The 23,476-nt window shown below is 44.3% G+C and overlaps 1 protein-coding gene across 4 annotated transcripts in view; it reads left to right on the forward strand.

The window, feature by feature from the left end:
* PGM1 (phosphoglucomutase 1) overlaps positions 1 to 12,524 on the forward strand; it is a 68,205-nt gene extending 55,681 nt beyond the window's left edge. For 2 of the 4 annotated variants that reach the window (XM_086390331.1, XM_086390329.1), the window contains exons 8-12: positions 1,824 to 1,959; positions 4,913 to 5,096; positions 7,961 to 8,095; positions 10,608 to 10,715; positions 12,361 to 12,524. In XM_086390331.1, coding sequence (XP_086246457.1) covers positions 1,824 to 1,959; positions 4,913 to 5,096; positions 7,961 to 8,095; positions 10,608 to 10,697 — 545 coding nt within the window. In that variant the 3' untranslated portion in view covers positions 10,698 to 10,715; positions 12,361 to 12,524. Of the gene's footprint in view, positions 1 to 1,823; positions 1,960 to 4,912; positions 5,097 to 7,960; positions 8,096 to 10,607; positions 11,274 to 12,360 lie in introns of those variants that run through there. The other 2 variants (XM_086390330.1, XM_086390328.1) reach the window with 1 other exon arrangement.
* Positions 12,525 to 23,476: the final 10,952 nt, after the last annotated feature.

A 23,476-nucleotide genomic window follows, 5' to 3' on the forward strand; every position in this document is an offset into this window, starting at 1 on the left:
ATTCTAAGGAAAATAAGACCCAGTGAGAAGTCAAGAAGGACAGAGAGGCACATGAAGAATTCAAGGCATGATCATATGCAAAACATTATTAGAGGGATTGTATTGAATCCTATTCAGAAATCAGAAAGTGGAGCTCAATATCATTTGCTTTTTTTATTTTTAGAATAAGGACGTTAAAGGCAAAAAATGAGAGTTCTGTTCCAGATCAGGTTCTTGGAAAAGGGTTCCATGCATAAGTGTGTATGTGTGTGTGTATGTGCTCAGTTGCTCAGTCATGTCAGACTCTTACGACCCCATGGCTGTAGCCCACCAGGCTCCTTTGTCCATAGGATTCACCAGTCAAGAATACTGGAGCAGGTTGCCATTTCCTCCTCCAGGGGATCTTCTTGACCCAGGAATTGAACCCATGTCTCTTGTTCTTCCTGCATTGGCAGGCGGATTCTTTACCACTGTGCCACCTGGCAAGACCCCTCCATGCATATAAAGTACATCCAAATGTGCTATTTTGTTATTTTCAGTCAAGATTTTAGCAAGGACCTCAGCAAGAGACAGATGTGCCATGGTTTGTTTAACTAAATCCTTTTTGGTTAAAGAAAGATGTCCTAGAACTGGAGTTCCTGGATCCACAAGCAGGTCAATTTTTAAGGCTTTCATATTTTTTGCCAAATTGCTCTCTAGAAGGACTGTAACCCTCTTGGAAACAGCATGTTGGAATCCCATTTTCCTTATACCTTCCCTAATATTAGGTGTTCTCATTTTTAAATCTGTGGCCATTTGTCAAACAAGTAGCAGTTTCTTATCGTGGCTTTAACTTAAATTTGTCTTCTTAAAAATAATATTATATTATTATATATATATATATATTATATTAATCAGGTACCTGTATTCATTTTTTTGATGAATTGCCTATTTATATTCTTGTGGCCTATATTTCTGTTGAGGCTTTGCTTTTTCCTTAATATATAAGAGCTTTTTCTATATTGTTTTAAACATCTACTTTATTTGCAAATGTTTAAATTTTTTTTTTAGTTGGTCAATGGCCTTTTAATTTTATCCATAGTAGTTTTGCTGATAGAAATGCTAATTTTTAAGTAGACAACTAGAGAGACTTTTTCCTTTATGAATTTTGAATTTATTTTGATGTGTTTGCCATCTCTAAGATTAAAAACAGTTGTATATGTGTGTGTGTATAGGATATATGTATATATCCTAGTATTTAAAGGTTTTCAGTTTTTATATTTGAATGTATAATTCATCTGGAATTCTTTTTGGCATGGTGTTTAATGTATAACTCATCTGGAATTCTTTTTGGCATGGTATTTTATAGGGAAAAAACTGATTTTTTCCCAACTGTTTAACTAGTTATACAAAAACTACTTAAAAAGTAATCCATTCTTTCTTACAGCATTGAAGTGACACCTTTATCATTTATTCAGGTCTCATATGTGTTTGGTCTCTTTCCGGGTACTCTCTTTTGTTGCATGAACAATAATTAATTATTTTAATTATTAAAAATTCACAATGGTCATGTTCTTTTGTTTTTTCCCCCTCAAATTCATACTTCATAATTGATATATCACATTCTACCAAGTTATTCCACTGACATTTTTATTGGCATTTGCCTTAAACTTCTAAATTACTTAGGAAAGCATGAACTTTTTTTCAGTAGTTTGTGGCTTTATTCAATAAGTGGTTCCTTCTGTGTATGCAGGTTTCTCAGTAAAATTTTATGACTTTTGGTTGGATCATGTTTACCATTGAGTTTATTCTCAAGTATTTTAGAGAAGTCACACTTCTCACAGCTGCTTGCTGTCCCCCACCAGGTTCTGACCACATCCGTGAGAAAGATGGTCTCTGGGCTGTCCTTGCTTGGCTCTCCATCCTAGCCACCCGCAAACAGAGTGTGGAGGACATTCTTAAAGATCACTGGCAAAAGTATGGGCGGAATTTCTTCACCAGGTAAGCCACAGCCTGGCCAGGAACAGAGGTGGTGCGGGGAAGTGAGCAGAGAGAAATCTCACGTGTACAAATTCTTTCCTGTCTTAAGTGTTAATAAAACCTCAGTTCATTCACTTCTATCTATTGGGGATCTTTAAATCTATTGGGGGTGTGCTCTCCGCCGCCTCCCTGGGCTCTGAGGGTCGCGATCAAGCACAGCGGGGCCGGGTGGGCGCCGTGGAGGGGGGCTCCCGGGGCGGGCGCGGTAAAAATTAAAAAAAAAATAAAATAAAAATAAATCTATTGGGGATTTTTAAAACAATTCAGTTGGGGTTGAGATGAAGTCAACTTTTATGTTAGCTATAAAGAACAAGGCTTAAAAATTTTAGTTAACTTATTCAAAAGAATGAATGTTTTGTCAGCCTTTTAAATGTACCTATCAGATGGGCATGATAATAGCATTGGATTTGGATTCAGAAAAATGGATTAGAATTTTATTTCTGTCCCCTAGTAGATTGGGAAGTCATTTAACCTCTTTCTGTACTCAGTTTTCTCATTCGTAGAAATGGAAATAGCAGTCTAGCTATTGAATGGATTAAATGAAATATGAGTCTGAAAGTGTTTTATAAACTCTGAGACACTGAGAATATGGAAACTTTTTCTGAAATTATGGAAACAATTATGCTTAGTAAATCAACTTTTCTGACTCATTAAAATAGGTCCCCAAAGGCTGTGTAGTTGTCAATGCCTCTTTCATTGATTCAATAAATACTGACTGTGTACCTACTTTTGGCCAGGCACTGGGGCTTCTCAATGGACAAAATACTTGAATAGTTAGTAAGTCTTCTGTACTATACATATTTCTATTTTTAAGATGCATTAACATTTTTTCCAGTGTGCTTTTCACTAATTTCAATTTGCCTTTCCCCTAGTAAGTATAAAAATAACAGATTTTTTCCCCTGGATCTCACTATTCTAATTATGGAAAAGAAAAATGAGAGCAAGGATATTAGATAAATTACTTATCTATAATAAATGTAAAGATATAATTTATCTGAACTTCAGTTCCCGTCTCTATAAAAATAGGTGAGTTGAGACTAGAGAATTTAAAAACTATATCACAGATTCAATGGTCCATGATCTTTGGATAGTCGAGAAAGAATTCACCCTTAAGCAACTTGGTCTCCTTAATCAGAAAACTTTTTTCGACTTTGGACAAGTTCGTTGCTATCTTCCTCCCTCAGGTTATTCTTTGGTGGAAAGTATAAGTAATATCTGCCACACAGTAGCCCTGGCAAATACAGCAAGAATCTCTACTTTCTAAGAACCAGAAAAATTTGGTAATTCAGAATAGCAGTCATGAACTCTCTAGAGCCCAGAGGATCACGAAGGCAGGATCATGTCTGTTTTTGTGCTCCATGGTATCACCAAACACCTAATTCATAGCGACATTGTATAAATATGCTTTGAATAGATAAATGAGTTAACAAGTGAACAGTAGACAGAATGAACTAAGATTAGAACAGTTTGTTCAAAGAGAGGGTCACTCTTGAATCAGTTAGAAGCCTCCATCTAAAAACTATCAACATATTTTTAGTAATCTTAAATAACTGCTAACCAAGTATTACAAAGTCCTTAGAACCTGAATCTCTGGTTAGTTAAGATTCCATTCTACCCTCCATTCATTTAACAAAAGTGTTCTTTGCATGCCTTGCTTCACATCAGCTGCAAAACAGTTATCAATTAGGCAACTGAGATTCTGAGAAATGAGGCAACTTGCCCATAGTTGGACAGTTAGTAACCAATAAAGGCTGAATTCATAGCTCCTTCTGTCTGATTCCAGAGCCCAGATTCTTTCCATTATAATACCCCTCTGTGCCTAGGATTTATAGAACATTTCCCTCAAACACCCAAAGGTCACAGATGTAAAGCACAAACACCTGGTTGTAATTTTGTGCTGTTTATCATTTTAACTGGGGGAAAGAGCTGACTTCAGGATTAAGGGGACTGCTGTCCTTGATTCATGGAATCCTGGAGCCAGAATAGTTGGCCTTAATTCCCTGGTATTTCTCATGTCTCAGAGGTGTCATCTTGCACATATATATTTGTTTCTCTATTGCAAATAAATATAGACTGTGCTATCTTGAGCCTCTAAAAAATAACTCTCTCAAGAGGGTGTGCGCCACCAGGACAAGGAAGGACACCTGTAAGAGTCTTTAACCTCACAAGAAAGAAGTCAAGAACAATTCTTGGAGGAAAAATCACGGTCACAGCATTTCATTTATAATATGCTTTGATTTTTCTCTTGGCCCATTTGCATCCGCACCAGGCTGCTGTGTCAGGGTGAACACTGTGGATCAGAATCCACTCTCACTGAGAGGAGGGAGGCGTTCCAGGTGTAAAGAGTTAGGGCTTAAAAAAAGAATGAGTTAGGGCTTGGCTCCTTCATTTGGTCAGTGAAAACTTGGCCTTACTCGTGGAAGCTCCTGTGGAGACTGGAACTCTCTTTAGCCAACATCTCAGCAGCCTCAGTCAGGTCCCAGACTGGGAGCCTTCCAGCATGGATCCCAAAGAAGCTCCAGCTGTTTGGAAGAGCAGTGCCTGAGTCACGTGTGCCTTCATGCAGCCTTCTTTAGAGATAACACTGCTTTTGTTTCTACGGGCTCCGGAGGTGGTGATTAAATGTTAGATTGCATCTCTCAAAAGCCTTTGAAGCTGCTAAGAGCTTTATTCTGTAGAAAAGCCCAAATGGGAGTTTTCTGCTCATTCAGAAGCCCCTAACCCTTTCCTGAAAACTTCCAAACGCCTCCTTTCATCCCTGGCCTGCTCCATCCCCAGAGAATGACACACTCATATTTTTGCCAGCTTCTTCTGAAGTTAGGTGTTTGGGGGGAGGGCCAAACAAATGATGCAAAAAGTGCTGATATCTGTTGGTGTGGTTTGAAGTCAGCCTCAACTTTGTGGTTTCTCCCAGGTATGATTATGAGGAGGTGGAAGCCGAGGGCGCAAACAAAATGATGAAGGAGTTGGAGGCCCTGATTTCTGATCGCTCCTTCGTGGGGAAACAGTTTCCAGTGGGTGACAAAGTTTACACCGTGGAAAAAATTGATAACTTTGAGTACAGCGATCCGGTGGATGGAAGCATTTCAAGAAATCAGGTAGGAACAGATCTATGTGTACATGGGAGAGAGTCCTTGGAGTTTGGTCTCTGAAATCTCAAGAGAAAAAAGAAAAAGTTTTCTTGGTCATTTGTCTTTTGCTGCCCTGTTTTCTCAAGTGACTTTCTGCTGAGTCACAGATGATTTGCACGGGTACTTGTAGGTAAAATGGTTTCTGCCCTAATTCTACGCTCACCCCTATGCCCTCATTCTAGGATGCTTACTCTAGACTCCAGAAGGACTTTTACATTCTCCAGAATTCTATGTAAGAGGCCATGTCGAATGTGAGCACAGAGAAGAGCCCTAGAATCTTAAAAAGATGCAGAGCTGCTGCCTTCGATCTCAACCTCCTCCCTCTCTCTCAAGAGACTGTAGCAGAATGCCAGCATGGCATGAGAGTGATCTCTTTATAGATATTTCTGTGATCTATTCTAATTTCTAAAAAGGAAGAAAAAAACAGACAAGCCATTTGTGAACTTAGAAACGTTCACTGTTATCACCTGCAGCACATGACTTGAAGCTGACCCTAACATAGCAGTGTACATCACAGTGGAGACCCCGAAAATATCCGGATGGAGACAGAGTTGTTAGGGCTTCCCTCACTGGGTGCTGGGCACCCACGGTGCGGCCTTGTCAGCTTTTCTCCAGGCTTCTCACAAACACCCGGGCCCAGGCTCCTCTCTCTTTGGTTCTGTTGCTATTGTCACAGATGGACTCAGAATTTAGAAACAGAGGGACTTCCCTGGTGGTCCAGTGGTTAAGACTTCACCTTCCAATGCAAGGGATGCGGATTCAATAAGATCCCACATGCCTCATGGCCAAAAAACATAAAACAGGAACAATATTGTAACAAATTCAATAAAGACTTTAAAAATGGTCCACATTAAAAAAAATTTTTTTTAAAAGATAGAAACAGAGATGATTAAGAGGGAGATAAGACTCTGCTATAGCTTTCCAATTAGCTTTTTTTTCTGATCCAGATTTTTGGCCTGGTCCTTCTCAAGGCATCCAGCACGCTTTGAAGGAGTTGGGCTGCAGGGTTTATTTGAAGTCTCTCTTTGGAGAGCAGGTAGTGGATGGGTGAATGGAGCCTGGCCACAGTGACCCTTGGTGCCTGGAGTATCCCTTTCTCAAAATGTTGGCCCCGTGGTTCTTTTTCCTTATGCCTTTTCACCATCTGGGAGAACTTTGGGTCCAGTCTGGGTGACTGTAAATGATGTCTGAGCTAATTAGAAAAAGAGAGGCCTGGGGTGGGGGTGTAGGAAAGGGGAGGGTGGAGCCCAGGGCACGGCAGAGCAGAGCAGAAGTTTTTGTGGTGAAGCTTTCAAAGAGAGAACAGACCTTTAGGAGAAGTAACCCCCAACTCTGCACTGCATCCCACGTCTGCCAGGAGTGAGGTGTGCGTGGGAGGGCCATTGGCGTGGGCAGAGTCCCTGCTCTCTGCGCTCTAAGGAAGTCAGCAGCTCCACGATCTATAAGCAGAAAAACCAGGGAGGAGGGAAAATCTGAAGTAGATACAGCATCTACAATCAAGTGGAAAGAACGTAGAAGCTTCAGGTTGAGGCTGTGGGGAAGGAGACCAACTCTGGTATATGCCTAGAAAGCAAGAAATGGTAAATGGATATTAACTGTGTCCTTCCCACTGACTAACTGGGAAGGTCCTCTGGGGTTTTCACCTGCCGTCTCCACTGCTGAGTGGCACGATGAAACACTGGATGGGATTGGGTGACAAATAGTAGATGAGAGGTAGTATCTTTCCTTTTGGTTGATCATCAGCTTCATACAAACTTCTTTCTGTGGAAGAACTGACATACTTAGCAAGACTGAAGGGTCTTCAAGTAACTTCTCACCCAGCCTTCTTACCTCAAGAGTCCCCATCCTTTTTCCCCTGAATCAAGATTATTGAGGACAAGAGATGCGGCCAGAGAGGGAAGAGAGAGGGCTGGGGAGAGAGAGACTGGGCTTGGCATTGCACCCACGTGGACCCTGCTTTGAATCACCAGGTGTTGGTGGAGACTGACCACTGGATCCTGCTCAATAGGTTGGAATAGCTGGCCTCAACTATTTGGGGCACCTGGCTCCCTGACCTCTTTTTGAGGCTGTCTATGAGGATTTTGCAAAGAGCCCATCCTCTGGTCCACTTGAAATTTCATCTGCTCTGGTTTCAGCCCATTCTGATCATGTTTCCCTCCTGATCTGGACATTGACTCTCTGTATCTAGCAGCTTGTTTGTTTTGTTCTTTTTTTTTATAAATTTATTTATTTTTCAGTTGGAAGATAATTGCTTTACAATGTTGTGTTGGTTTCTGCCATACATTAACATGAATCATCCATAGGTATACACATGTCCACTCCCTCTTAAACCTCCCTCTCATCTCCCACTCCATCCCACCCCTTTAGTTTGTCACAGAGCACCAGGTTTGAGCTCCCTGCATCATACAACAAATTCCCACTGGCTATCTAATTTTACATATGGTAATGTATATGTTTCCATGCTACTCTTTCAATTCGTCCCACCCTCTCCATCTACCACAGCTTATTTATTTACTTATTTATTAAGCTTCAAACTGGAATGGCTAGCCCAAAGATCACAGGGAAGTGGGATGAGAAGGCCAATGTTGTGTCCGCCAGCCTCCCCAGGATCCGGTCTCCCACCTGATCCTGGAGATGCTTCTCCTCCATAAGCCAGCCCCCATTGGCTGGATGCAGTGACAGGCTGACCAAAGGCAGGCCCATGGGGCTCAACTGAGGCTGTTTCTCAAGATCCTATGATTGATCAAGTATGGATGAAGCTAGATCTCCAAATGGGCCCCTCAAAATTTTCCAGCCTTCACTCTCCCTTCTAACGCTGTTATCTTTCCCAGGGCTTGCGGCTCCTTTTTGCAGATGGTTCTCGCATCATCTTTCGACTGAGCGGCACTGGGAGCGCGGGCGCCACCATCCGACTGTACATCGACAGCTATGAGAAGGATCTTGCCAAGATCTACCAGGACCCCCAGGTAATGCCCGAGCCCTGAGCCCTGGCTGGTTCTTTCTGTTGGAGGAGGGGATAGTGGTTCCATTTCACCTGCATCCTCACAGCTCATCTCTCAAATGATCCAACGGAGGGGCTCTCTTTCCTTCATGTCTCCTTCAGAAAACAAAAATAGCTATCAATTATCTGAGCATTTTATATTTGTCAAGCTCTGTTTGAAAACATTATCCAAATTGGTACACTCATTTCATTCTCAAATCTCTTATTCTTATCTATTAATATCCCTACTACAGATAAGGCAACAGAGGCTCAGAAAGGTTAAGCAGTAGTTAAAAGGTTCACATGCCTGGTAAGTGGCAGATTCAAGAGAACTAAACTTTCAATCAGCCCCAGTCTGGTGCTCTGATCTGTTGGTGATTATTTGCCACTTTGCCAGGTCTCGTCACCTTCCCTGGAAGAACACACACTGATTCCAGATTTGGTCCAGGGTACAGGGTAGGGAGGGCTGGGGTAGTGGGTAGGGAAAGCTAGAGTAGGGGTTAGGGAGGGAAAGACTGTTTCATGACCCAGAAAGAAAGGTCTTTATGGGAGAGTGGACTTGCAACTTGTGTTTTGGGTTCCCAGCCCCACCCAGAGTGTCTCCAGGAGTATGTCAGAGTGAAGAGGGACCCTGGGAGCCAGGGATAATGACTTGGAGGACAGTCATCATCCTTGTTCCTTGTCTTAGGAGCTGCTCCCCAACCAGAGTTCCAGAGCCAAAACCAGTTTAGGAAGTATAGAGGTGGGTTAGCCCCTTGGCAGCTCACAACACACACTGTGCCTTAAAGCTCTGAGTGGACTTGCAGTACAGATGCCTGTTTAAATAGTGTTCACCATGCCTGTTTTCCCACAAAGCTTTTTCCTTCTAACACCTGATTAGAATCCTGTGAAATTCATTTGAAAACCCCTGGCATAGTGCTTTTGAGCATCCATTTTGGAATTAGATCTTGTTTTAAATTCAGTTCCTGCCAGTTAATACCTGTGTGTCCTTGGGTAAGTCTTTTTAATGTTCTGAGCTTTGGTTTCTTTGTCTGTAAAATGGCAGAATGCAACTTACCTCAATGTTATAAGAATTTAAGGAGATAATGAATGCAAAGTTCAGAATATTGTGGCTGACATATGGGATTAGCTTTTGAGAAAAAGTGGCTCTTACAGTTGTTTTTACTACAAAAAGAGAGAAATGGAAGGATCCTTCACTTTCTCAGATTTTCCAGTGGCCGGGCACCAGTTTCGGTTATTGCCACATCCCTGTGGTGTTGAGACATCCCTAAAACTAAAATCAAAAACAATGGTATCTACCTTGTAGACCCACAGAATAATAGAGCAAGAGCAAGAAAGGAAGTTGTGCTTCTCTGTCTTAATACCTGACACATGGCAGGTACAAAGAATGAATGAAAGATGTTTCATCTGAACTGTAGTCCTTAGGAGATGGGAGGGCATTGAAGGATGTAGGGTGCCCACATGCCCAGGGGCACCTTCTTTCCAGGTGGGAACTTGCCTTCTCCTGCTCTGGAGCTGCTGGCACTCAGCCTCAGCACTTCACTGGGGCTGTTGGAGCCTCCAGGGGAGTGGCAAGTGGTATGTGAACCTGTGCAGTGGTTCTCCAGCTTTCTTCTAGGTGTAATGAGTTGGTGGAGATTTAGGTGAGGGAAAGCAACAGTGGGCAATAGAACATGAACTACTCTTGGCTTTGCCCTTGAATCACCAGGTCAACTCACTTCACTTCTTTGAGTATCAGTTTCCTCATCTATAAAATGAACAGTTCAACTAGATACATAGTTTTCTTTTTTCATATTAAAATATTTATTTATCTAAGCAGCAGCAGAATTCATTTTTTTTTTTAACTTAAGTGAGAAGTTGGAGAAGAAAATGGCAACCCACTCCAGTACTCTTGCCTGGAGAATTCTGGGGACAGAGAAGCCTGGCGGGCTACAGTCCTCAGGGTCGCAAAGAGTCGGACATGACCGAACGACTAACTTTCACTTTTTTTTTTCAAGTGAGAAGTAGGTGGGGGTGGTGATGTTGTTGTGTTTTGGAACGATATTTTTGGGTAGAGTGTGGGAAACAAATTGGAGGATGCAGAAGCTGATGTGGAAGCACAGTTGTTCCAGGTAAAAGGGAGGGCTTGGTTTAGCGAGAGCTCTGGCACTGGGATTGGGAGAACTGGGTGACCTAGAAGGTTGGTCACTTAGGATGCTGGGGGTTCAACAATGGGAATATGAGAGCAAGAGGTGTCAAGATCAACTCTTAAAAGTTTATTTGCTAAATACGATAGACTGTGGTGTCACATTGTTGAAACAGGGAATGCTGGAACTAGGTTTCTTTTGTGGGGAAAGAACCATGTCTTTGTTTTTAGACTTAGAGAGTTTGAGGAGCCTTGGGGATATCAGAGTACACAGATGAGGGTTTGGAGCTCAGAGGCCAAGTCAGGGCTGGAGCTCTGGATCTGTCTCTAGAGAAAGTGGTAGCAAAGATTGTTCTCTTTGTGTCTCCCTCAGGTCATGTTGGCCCCCCTTATTTCCATTGCCCTGAAGGTGTCCCAGCTCCAGGAAAAGACGGGACGCACGGCACCCACTGTTATCACCTAAGAAGACAGGCCAGATGTGGTACGTCCCTCCACCCCAGGCCCTCCGAGTCATCTGATTGAAGAGCACAGACAGAAACAAAGTGTATTCACCCAGGCTTTTTAGGATTTGGTTTTTCCACTAACCAGTTGTTGACAAATGGTACTATTCCAAGGCTCTGCCAATTGATATGCCTGCAGGAGCCATGTGGGGAAGAGAAAGGAAAGAACCCAGGCGCTTATGCTGCTGTCGGTTCCTTTTCGTGCCCTTGTGCGCTGCTGCTGTGTGGGTGTTTGTCTCCTTAGCACCGGGTCCTGTTTACACTACACTGGAAGATGGAGGTTGAGCATCAGTTTATGAGGCCAATGTCCATCCTTAGGATCTGCCCCATGATATGACAGTGAGAATTCCTTTCTCCTTGGTGAGCCTTTCCCTCATTTAATGTTTACATGTCACCTAGCAAAACGCAGTTTCTGGTGCCTTCTCTCCAATCAGCTCTTTCTTCAGAGTGAGACGTACTTGTCTACAGATTTCTCTCATTTTGCAGCATAGTCCCATTCACACAAGTATTTTGGGATATTAAAGCAAAATAAGGTACCATGTCTTGGTGTGTCTTTTTTCTTACAAAATGCTCTTTTGATTTCAGAAAGAAACCAGATTTTTTTTTTTTTTTTAAGAGGGGGAGGGTGGTATTGTATTTTGTTTGGATGTCCTAGCTAGGGAAAAAATGTTCTCTGCGCTAGGTTTAAAATTAGACTCAAGAACTGTAATTTCAAATCTTAGCAGGGTCAACCAAACCCTGACTCCTTCCGTGGTGGATAAATTAAGCTCAACATGGTTAACTTGGAACAAGGGGAAGGAAGAGAGTGTTCAGGAGATCTTAAATAGCAAAGACTGCCTCGTGCCCTGGGTGCAGAGATGCCACGCTGCCTGTTGAGGGGACAGGCAGAACTCTCGGAATCTCAGAGCAGGATTACCAGCATTTGGCTGGAAATCTTGAGCTTATTGGCATCTTATTCCTCTTAGAACATTTACATTCAGCCCCTGAGTGCAACTCAGTAGTTAAAAGCATAGTTTTGGGAGCCAACAGACCTGAGTTTGAATCTCACTTGAAACCTTGAATGACCTTTGAGTATCATTCTCCTTATCTTTAAAATGGGCTTGAAACCTAGTTCTAACTTTGCAGGCCACTGAGAGCATAAACAGTGGATCTGTGAAAAGCTGGGGCAGGGTGTCTCATTCACAGTAGGTTGTCCAACAAGTGGGAACTAGGATTGTGCCTACACTATTCTTTCTAGACTTTAAAGTATAGGGAAAACATAAACTATAATCGAAATATTTGAAATGCATTTTGTGGTCTGGAAGGCACTTCTCACAAAGCCACCTTGCTGTACGGAGAGCAAGAGAGGCAGCCCAGCTCTGCACCCCTGCCCCACCCAGGGTGGAATTCCCATCCCAGGCAGCAGGGCCTTTACCTGGGGTAAGATTTCCAGTGTTACCATTTAACAAGGGTGTCCAGCTCAGCAAACAGAACTGAGCTTTGATAATGATGAGATGGAGAGGAGTAATTATTGAACATCAATTAATCCTACTCCAGGCACTGTACTCAGTGCTTTCCATATATATACTCTGTAAGTGCTGCCAATAACCCTACGATGTAAGTACTTTAAATTTTCCCACTTTACAGGTGAGGTTCAGCTGTTGTCCAAGCTCACACCACTGGAGAAGCATGGCATGGTCCCAGGCAGGGAAGCCTCTGGTACTGACTGGCTACTTCTGAACTACTTCTAACAGGTGGAAGAAAAGCATGCAAATGCCCCCATGTTTTACTTATTAAAAGGTTTCGCTGTGTGCCTTGGGTGCCAGAGACTGTTAGTTTTGGCGTTGTTGCCTAGCACCCCCACACCCACCCCCGCTCCCCGATCTTGAAACGTGAGTGTATCAGTCAGCCAGGAAACACACACTGCCCCATTGAGTGTGAGATGCCTTGGGAAGGAAAGGATGTGTGACACATAGTTACTGCCCTCCAGCTGCCTTGGAGACAGGCTGGGGGAATGAAGTCCCACACAGAGAGAAGGCTGTGTAGGATAAGTGCCTTAGGGATTGTGTAGGCAACACAGGCTGTTAGAACCAAAGTTTCCAAGTGCCTAGACACTGGGCTAGATGCTTTCTAGTAACCCTCCAAGTGAGACATGCTTGTGCCCCCTTTAGAGCTGAGACAACTGTAGCTCAACGGAAGCTTAAGTAATCTGCCCCAGGTTTTCAGATACCATGTGGCAGAAGTGGAATATTGACCCCGAGTCTTGCTCGCCTTCCATGAGCCTTTTTTGCCTCCCCATCTGTTGAATCAGCTGCAGACAGTTCAGGCCTGTGGCCCCTGGAACAGTTTCAAGAATTTCTTCCTCATCCTTGATCATAATTTAGCTGCTTTCCCTAATCCACTTGGCTGCAGCTTTGGGAGCTGATGGCTCAAGGGGGAAAGAGGAAGGTGGCCGGGGCCACGAGGCAGTGGGAGTGGGCAGGAATATGGGCTGCCCTTCCTCCCTCTGTGGCTTCCAGAGAGACACCCCCACACATGTGCCCCCAGGAGTGCCAAGAGACGGAGCCCTGAGAGACTGGCCAGCAGCGCACAGCCAAGCTTCCCCACCCCCAGGACCGATGCGGTCTGTGAGTCAGCCCTGTTTTCTTTGGGGCATGGTGAGGATTGCAGTGAGAAAACTGGGTTTGAACTGTCTGGGACCCAACTCTGAAATTTCACTTTTCCCCTCCCTCTTGACATTCAGCTCTCATCTCAGAAAAGCAGATTCCTGTTCAGAGATGTTCCTCAGGCCCAGGAAATGGCCAGGCTTTCAGGGGGTGGGCCCTGCCTCCTGGAGAATGACAGCAAAGACCGAGTTCCCAGCAGTGCCAGCGAGGCCAGCTCTGGGGCCTGGGTCCCTCTGCCTCCTCGGCCCCAGAGTTCATCCATGCTGCTTCTGCTGCATTTCCTGTTGACTTATCAGACAGAAATTGACCTACTGTGTAAGAATCTTCCAGAAAACATAATGTATGAGAGATATACCCCTCATGTTTGTCTGTTCTGAACCCGCAGCAAGAGGAGATGGATATAAGAGACAGCAGCTATCATGCACAGAATCATTGTATCCTACCTGGGTTACAACAGAGGACCCCTCATGGCCTCTTGCCTTCATCTTGTCCCTTCTCCTCCAGCATTTTCATCACCATTAAATGTTTTTCAAATGCTGAAGTCCCAGTGCATTTGAGGGGCCTACAAGATTATGCAAACCTGCCTGCCACTTACCCCCCGACCCCCCACCCTTCATTTGACTTCTTTCTGATGTTGTATGCTTCAGGAATGAAACCACCTGCTGTTCTCTGGAAATGCTGTGCTGTCTTGCCTCCAGGCCTTCAGACCTGCTCTTTTCTGCCTGCATTATCTTCCTCCGCCACCCTCCCCTCCCCCATATTCCCCACCTACTACTCCTTCCTCAGGCTTCGATTTAAATACCATCTTCTTCAAGAAGTTTTTCCTGGGCTTGGGAGCTTTTTCTAGTGTTCCTGCAGCAGCACCCTCTTCATGGCACTTATCATACCCTATGCTAACGGCCTGTATACCTTCCATTTCTCCTACTGTCCTGGAAACCCCGGAAGGCAGGGACTGCCTTTTTCACCAGTGTTCGGCCCAAATGATAGAGAATCTGCCTGCAATGTGGGAGACCCAGGTTCGATCCCTGGGTCGGGAAGATCCACTGGAGATGGGAATGGCTACCCACAAGAGTTTTCTTGTCTGGAGGATCCCATGGACAGAGGAGCCCGGCGGGCTACAAAGTTGGTGAGTTGACCAACTTTGACAGTTAGTGACTGGCTCACCAAGAACTCATAAAGCTTTAGAGGCTGCAGGTGAGAAGTACCCAGGACAGAGGGTCAACGTGGACCCTGGTAGGGGATGGGAAATATATCATGGTCACTTTGAATAAAACTAGATTTACATGTTTTGGAGGAGGAAATAGCAACTCACTCCAGCAACTCACTCCAGTATTCCTGCCTGGAAAATCCAAAGGACAGAGGAGCCTGGCAGGCTACAGTCACGGGTTCACAAAGAGTCAGACATGACCGAAGTGACATCACACACACAGATTTACATGTTAAAAGTATTTTATCTCCATTGCTACAAAAGTTAGTTATGGGGACTTATAAGACGCCGTGCTCCTGATTCAGGGACCTGGATTCAGTCCCCGATCAGGGAGCTAGATTCCACCTTCAGCAGCAAAGACCTGGTGTAGCCAAATAAATTTTCTTTAAAAAAAGTTAATTGCAGGTGTAACTGAAGGAGGGTTCTATTAATACCAATGTAGCCTGAAAATAGAAAGGAGTCATTTTTCTTTAAGGAGTAGACTCGACAAAGGCAGGCGCAAGACCAAACTCCCCCAACCTCCCAGCAAGTTCTTAGAAGGGAAGCCATGATGGGAACAGGCACGCAGCTGGCCCTGGGCCTCACGCTGGCGGGCACACAGTGTGTACTTCTGGGAGACTGAGTGACTCTCCTCCATTTCTATTATGAGAAGCAAGAAGCAGTCCCACAAACTTGACATGTCATTATCCAAAAGAAGGGAGGTTACTGCCAGCAAGAGTATGTCTCATGTCTGTCTGTTGGTCCTGTGGGAAGTTTTGAGAGCTTTGGCTCTGTTTTTACCAAATGTGAAAACTGTACCTAAATACATTAAGTTGGATTTGTGGGTGAAGGATAATAACTATTTTTCCCAAAGCATGTCTTTCATGATTCAGAGTGCCACTCTCCAGTTGACAGAAGGGCTAGTCAAGAGTACCAATCATTTGCTTTTCATGGCAGCATTGTTTCATAAACACTCTGTCTCATAAAAGCTTGGTCTCCACTGGTTTCTGACTTCATTTCTGTACTTTAATAGAGAGCTATTATTATTCCAGATAAAGAAATGGAAACTTTGAGAGTTCTCATGCCCTGTGCAGTCTCACAATCACAATGAAGGAGAAAGCTGGTGCACCATCTCCACCCACCCTTGGTGTCTGGGATGCTCTCTTTGGTTTACCACTGCTGTGTAACAAAGCCCCAAAGCTAGTGCTGTTAAACTGGCATGGACAGCAAGGAGACCAAACCAGTCAATCTGAAAGGAAAGTGACCCTGAATATTCATTGAAAGAACTGTTGCTGAAGCTGAAGCTGCAATACTTTGGCCACCTGATACAAAGAGCCAACTCATTGGAAAAGACCCCGATGCTGGGAAAGACTGAAGGCAAAGGGAGAAGGGGCCACAGAGGATGAGATGATCAGATAGCATCACTGACTCAATGGACATGAATTTGAGCAAACACTGGGAGATAGTGAAGAACAGGGGAGCCTGGTGTACTACAGTTCATAGCGTCACAAAGAGTTGCACACGACTTAGTGATAGAACAACAACAAGGCTCACAGATTCTGGGGGTCAGGAAAGCAGACAGGGTACAGAGGAGATAGTTTATCTCTGCTCCACCGAGTCTGAGCCCTCACCCGGGAAGGCTGGAGCAGCTAGGAATGACTCATGGGCTAGGGGCAGGAATCATCCAGAGCCTCTCAGACTTGAAGGCTGGGTTCAGCTGCTTGACCTACACACCATCTCTGTATAGCTTGCTTTCCTCGCAATCTGGTGCTGGCTTCCAGAGGAAGCTGCTCGAGAGCAGATGTGTCACGAGAGTTGGGCAGAAGCTGGGTCTCCTTTCGTACCCAGCTTCAGGAGTCAGGCAGCATCACTTCTGCTACATCCAACTGGTGATGACCCACTCACTCAGGCCAGCCCAGATTCTAAGGATGGGGCATCACACCTACCTCTTCTTGGAGGAGGGGCAAGGTCATATTGAATGTGGCTGGAAGCTCTATAGCTATCTTCTGGAAAACACAGTCTGTCACAATGCTGGGATTAGTATTTTCCCCCACTAAAAATACCATTCTGAGTCAGATGGGCAGCAGAATGAATTTAATCTTGAAATTATTTTTGCTGAGAGCATCCATTTGTCAATTTTCCAAGTATAGACATGTGCTATTGTTTCATGTTCCCAGGCCCATGGCGGACACATTGTACATCTAATCAACTGCAGTACTATTTCTACTAAGTCCAGACAGGGCCCCAGACACCTCAGTACAATGCACTGGACAAGAAATATGTATCAGTGGTAGTGAGAATGTCACTGAAAACTTATTCGCTACTTCTGAGGAATATACAAATGTTTAACTAACATGTGTGGGTATGAAAGCCTTTTTGAATATAGACCAGTCAATCTGTCAATTGATACCCAATATGGAGAAAATTAGTAGTTAGTGCTGAATGAGACTACTCCTTAAATCATGACTGCAAAACATATTAGTAGAATAATTGTGCTGATGTTTTTTAAACTCAGTAGTGAATTAAAGTTTGATTTCACTAATTTAAGATCATGGTCCCAGCTATTTTCTACACTTTGGCTTTTTCCATCTGCCACTTTTTTTTCCATCTGCCACTTTGAGGCCTCACCTGTAGGAGTCTTCTGAATCTGACTCCACAACAGTATTGTCAAATAGGTAGATTTGCAGTAAACATGACATACAGCAATCAGATTATTTCCCCAAATTGTCTAAGTCACTACTACTTATATATTTTGACCACCTTTTCAGTACCAGATACCATTTAATCACCTTATATACGCCATGTCATTGAATCCTTATCAGAATCCTAAAGGTGAGCATTCATTATTAGCTCTAGCTTTTGTAGGGCTTCCCTGGTGGGTCAGACAGTAAAGAATCTGCCTGTAATGCAGGAGACCCAGGTTCGATCCCTGGGTCAGGAAAATCCCCTGATGAAGGGAATGGCTACCCACTCCAGTATTCTTGCCTGGAGAATTCCAGGGACAGAAGAGCCTGGCCGGCTACAGTTCATGGGATTGCAAAGAGTCAGACACAACTGAAGCAACTTAGCACACACAGATGTAATGCATTTAATAGCTATATTGAGCCCATGCTATGTGCCGGCCACCGCTCTATACTAGAGATCACGTGCTAGTCAAGAACAAAGTCATTAAACCAACAATGACAATTCCCCATGACAGGCACTAGGGGAAGGTATATGTGCATGCAGAGCAGTGGGAATGGTGGGTCCAGGGTGCCTGCACACGGCACACAGCCCAGGGCCAGAATCAGCTTCCATCCAGAGCTGTTAGCAAAACACATCTCCATATGTGAGCTCACGGGGCCCACTGTCTCCCTCCGTGACACCTTGAGTGTCTGGCTCGGAAGCGTGCCATGGCTGTGGTTATTCTCCTGGTCTGTCAGGGCTGTCAAGGTCCTGCCTTTGTCTCTTAGGACAGCTCATGGGTATGTAGCAAAGGGCAAATTTGCCTGCTCACTCCCTTAGTGTTTCTGGACTGCTAGTGATTTTATTTCCTTCACAGAGATGCTGTGTTGGACCTGTTTCTCTAAGTCAGATATTTATTTGAAGGACTTCCTGGTGGCTCAGACAGTAAAGAATTTGCCTGTAATGCAGGAGACCCAGGTTCAATCCCTGGGTCAGGAAAATCCCCTGATGAAGGGAATGGCTACCCACTCCAGTATTCTTGCCTGGAGAAGTCCATGGACAGAGGAGCCTGGTGTGTTGCAGAGAGTCGACATGACTGGGTAACAAACACTCTCAGAACTCAGTGCTACCATTCTACGTTGCCAGCCTCACTGCCCCGGGCCATGGTGTGGGAAGGAATTCAGGTTTCTGGAGCCCTCTCATGCACTTCTCACTTTGGGATGGAGTCATGAGAGCCTCCCACACCTACTCTCTGACTCGGGCCTGGTCAGCAAGAGGGCACAGGTGCTCTGTGTTAGGAGGTACCCAGGCTCCACAGGCCACATCACCTCCCCATGAGATGTCACAGACTGGGATGAAGACCAACCCAGAGCCTGTCATAGTTTTTGCCTCCTTTTCTCCTGTTCCCTCTGTCCTGGTCCAGGAATGCAGGGTCAGGGCAAACTGAGAAGGCATAGTGGATGTGGGGTCATGCCAGAACATAGGCTCTCAAAGCCAGGCTGGGCCTAAAAGATGGAGAAAAATTGTCTCTGGGGGGCAGCATAACTACAGGAAACCCCAAGCTAGGTTGAGAAGGAGACTGAAGTTCCAAGTCTGAGAAATGATGCAAATATCAAGGCTATGGTGGGTTCGGTTCAGCAATAGGTAGGAAGAGGAATCATGAGGACAGAAGTTAGGAAGGCCAGAGCAGATGGGGAAGGGATCAGGAATGCCCTGGTGGCCACTGGTCAGCTAAAGGTCCATGTGGTCATCACAGGGAAAAAGATGGCTGAAAACCTCAGCAAGGGACTGTGAACAAACACATACTCGGCAGAAATCTTCTCTAAGTGCATCCTAGATTAAGGATCTCTAGAAAAGTGTGTGTTTGTTTTCTTCAGGTACTCCCCAAGGTTTGAGTTGTTTGGAATTGCTTTAAAGTTGAAGATTTCAGGACCATGCACACAGAATGAACTTCAACCCCAAACCCATGAGAAGACTCGTATCTATATACTCTTGAAGGTGATGGCTTTTTTTCTAGCTAGAGGCAAATCAAGACACAAATGCTTTCTTATTATCTCTCCTTGATGATGGGTACATTTTTTCCCCCAGTCGATAATTTCACGATTTACTGAGATTCCCAACTTTATGTGGGGTGTGGGCAGGGGTAGGAAAGTTCTCAGTTCGAAGCCCATCTCATTTAGACCTAATACTCTCTCTTCTTTTAGGGCTGTTAAAATGTAAGTTTCTTGGTTACCTAAGACTGGAAAAACTTCCAAGGGAAAGTAGCTTCATCTACTCAATGCTCCATTCTTCAGTTTCCTCCTTGTCTTTGCCTCCTAAAGATTTTCTCATACTTTCTCACAAGTTCTACTCTGCGTTTGAAAGGATCTTTGTGGGACTTCCCTGGTGGTCCAGTGGCTAAGACTCTGTGCTCCCAATGCAGGGGCCCTGGGTTTGATCCCCGCCCAGGGAACTAGATCCCACATCTACTGAGTTTTCATTGAAACTAAGACCTAGCTCAGACAAATAAATAAATAAAAAGAAAATACATATTTAAAAAATAAATAAATAAAAGGATCTTTGCTATGGTTTATTGAGCATTTCTAGATAATTTCTATGTTGTAGGCAAAGTTTTAGTTTGCCTAGAATCTGAAGTCCTTTCTGGCTCTACCCCTTTATTTCCATTTCAGTCTTATAATAGCCAGTGTGGTCTTTTAAGAAATAAATCTTATCTTGTTTTTCACTTGCACACAGCCTATCAGTGGTTTCTTACAGCTTTTTGTTAATTATGATGGTATTTTGTCAATGTTTTTATATATCCCACATTTTCCCCCACTTTTCTTCTATAAGCAGTACCATTTTCTTGGGGGAGTCTCCTCCCATATTCCATATAGCTCCAAGATGCCTCCCTATCTCCTTTCTTCACCCTCCACCCTCATTCTAACTACAGTGGTAGAAATGTGACCCAGGTTAGGCTAATCATTGCCCTGCCTCCCAGTGGACAAAGTGATAGGTCTAATGGATCCAGTGGTCTGGCGTGTGACCAAAGCTGAGCCAACTGTCTTTCCCTGATTTTTCTTTTCAAAATGGAGATGGAGGGATAACTTTCTCTTCCTTTTGGATTGTAAGTTATAAAGATATAGGTAGGTATGGTGAATATCAGTTACTATTTTCCTACCAGATTGACAGAATATGTCACTGCAGGAGAAAACTAGGCCAACTAGCAAGAAATGCAGAAACAAGCAAAGACAATGAACTCATTGAAAAGAAAGTCTTGATAATACTATTTGAATTCCTGGATCCAGCCATACCTGAAGTTTTAATGCCAGACTTCCCAAATATATGAACCAAAAAGCTGCCTTTTCAGCTTAAACTAATTTGCATTAAGTCTTTGTCATATGTAACAAAAAGAGATTTGGCCAATATAAAGCCAAATCCTTCTCATGACATTCTAGGGCCCTGTGTGATTTGGTTGTTGCCTATTTCTGTCTGCAATCTCACTTCACACCACTTTCTTTCTCTTTTTCTCTCTCTCTCTCTCCATCAGTACAGAGCTTCTAGTTCTTCAAATGTACCAGGCTTCTTCCTGTGTCAGGGCCTTCACACATGTTCTCCCAAATCACTTTGCTGGCTAATTCCTACAGATCCTTCAGGTGTCTGCATATAGATTATATCCTTAGGCAAGGCTTTCCTGACTAATTGACCAGGCCAGAGTCCTCCTCTCCCCTTCTACACTGTATACTCCTACAGCATCCTGTGCTTTTCCTTCTAAACACTCATCACAGTAATAATGTATAAATTCCTCACTTACAATAGGACAATTCCTTGTTTATAGCTCAGCCTTTCCACTAAACTATAAAATTCGTGAAGTTAGGGACCATTTGCCTTGATACACTGATTACGTATTCAGGGCCAACCACAATGCTTGGCACAAATTAGGGATGCTAAATATTTGTTTGGCTTCTCTGGTGGCTCAGCTGATAAAGAATCCACCTGCAATGTGGGAGACCTGGGTTCGAACCCTGGGTTGGAAAGATTCCCTGGAGAAGGGAATGGCTACTTACTCCAGTATTCTGGTCTGGAGAATTCCATGGGGTCACAGAGAGTCAGACAAGACTGAGCAACTTTCACTCACTCAAAGATTTGTTGAATTTTTAAAAAATGAAACAAATGGGCCAGCTTTTGACTTGGAAGCCCATACTTTCCATCTCTGTGGGCTTTATGAACTAATAAATAAACATTGGCAGTCCAGATTTGTAATGTGACCACAGAAGTCTCCCTGGGGAAGCAGAGAAACTAATGTATAATTTAGTCAGGTATTCTGAGCTGGATTTCTGCCTGGCCAGACCAGATGGACTCCCAGGAGATGGCAGTATTGTACAGTCTCTGACTCACCAAGCCTCCCAAACTCACTTCTCTGAGGCCCTGGGAGCCACCAAGCTTGGCCTTGACACCTTCTGCCCCAGAAGCCAAAGTTCCTGAGCCTTTGAAAGCAACTCAGAAGCAGAGCCTTTGTTTCAGTAACTGGCAGTCTCCCGATTCAAGATAAACAATCCCTGATGGATCCACTAATCTGGTTTGTGTCCTCTGTTCAAGAATCCATCTTTCTCAGAGTGGCTCTAAGGCTGCCTTTATGTTCCACAATCTCAGGTCACAGAGTCGGTACCTCTTGAGGCTGTGGAAGATTCTCCCTTCTGCTGCTACTGCTAAGTCACTTCAGTCGTGCCCGACTCTCTGTGACCCCAGAGACGGCAGCCCACCAGGCTCCCCAGTCCCCGGGATTCTCCAGGCAAGAACACTGGAGTGGGTTGCCATTTCCTTCTCCAATGCATGAAAGTGAAAACTGAAAGTGAAGTCACTCAGTCATGTCCAACTCTTAGCGACCCCATGGACTGCAGCCCACCAGGCTCCTCCGTCCATGGGATTTTCCAGGCAAGAGTACTGGAGTGGGGCTCCATTGCCTTCTCCTAATTTCTCTCAATTCCAGAGGCTGCTACTGAAGGAGCAAAATAACACAGCTACCAACATGGACCCACAGGTGGACAATCCTCTGTTCACTTATTGGGTGACTCAGGACACACACATCACCTTCTCTCAAGGAGACAGTAGTAATATCTCCTTCTCAGGCTTGTGCGGGTGATGGAGCCAGCAGTGTGGGGACTGCCTGGAGCATAGTCAGTGGTCAGTGAACATCAGTTCCTCTTCTTTCTCCTCCTCTGCCTCCCAGTCGCATCACCATGGGGTGCCCATGTGCGCCGGAAAAAAATGCGAGAAGGCCTCCTCAGCAGGTTTTTACTGGCAAATGTCTAAAAACACCAAGCTTCTTGACTTCCCCCCAAGCACCTACCTATCCCCAATGTGACAGTAAAGTCAGATTAGTAAGTACCCCTGGACACTGGAACATGCCCCCGTCAGATAATCCATATCACTGGTCCTATCCAGGTGAGCCTTGCTTCTGCTGCTCGCTGCCGTAGGAAACCAGGTGCTCCTGGGAATCCTGAGATCCACCCTGGCCCACAGGCCTTGGCTCCCTTTCAGTTCATTTCTTTCTTTTGTGGTGGAGCATCTGGGCCATAGCGCTGGAAGTGTTTTGGCCCTGATGCTGGGGCCCTTATCTCCATGCTGTGCGAGCGCCATTCCTGCCATGTCAAAACCCATTAGAGGCCACTTTGCTGAGGCTTTTGAAGGAGTAATCGGTTTGTAGAGGGAAGGGGCTGTGCCAAGCCAGGCCAGATGGAGTAAGTAATGAAGGCCCCAGATTAATCTCACTTGTCTCTTTTTTCTTTTTTCTAATATGAAGGCTCAACCCAAGAGCTTGGCAGTCTCAAGACAAATTATACTTGTCAGCTTCAAAGCATAAGTTCCCTTCCAAGTCAGAATGTTTGCACTTTCCCTCTCTCTCTCCCTGTCTCCTTTTCCTCTCTCTTAAAATAAAAAACTGGAGTAAAAAATGGGGCGCATATGAAATGTTGTGACATTTTTGTATCATTGTAATAATAAAAGCATCTATTGAGCATTTAACTATGTAGTAGGCAACATACCGCATCCTCTACGTGCATTCCACTCATTTATTTCTCACCATAACCCGATAAAATAGGAATAGATTAGTATCCCCATTTTATAGATTAGGAAACCAAGGTTCACAGAGGATGACAGACTTAAAGTCTTAGTTAGGGAACTGTGGAGCAAGGACTCAAACGTAGGGTTGTGTTACTCCAACCACTACACTTTATACACTCTTTAGTCTTAAGAGCTGCTAATCTCTCTT

This window comes from Bos grunniens, chromosome 3 (assembly GCF_055505025.1).
Source record: "Bos grunniens cultivar Pamir isolate PY7600 chromosome 3, Bosgru_T2T1.0, whole genome shotgun sequence".
Classification (NCBI taxonomy): domain Eukaryota; kingdom Metazoa; phylum Chordata; class Mammalia; order Artiodactyla; family Bovidae; genus Bos; species Bos grunniens.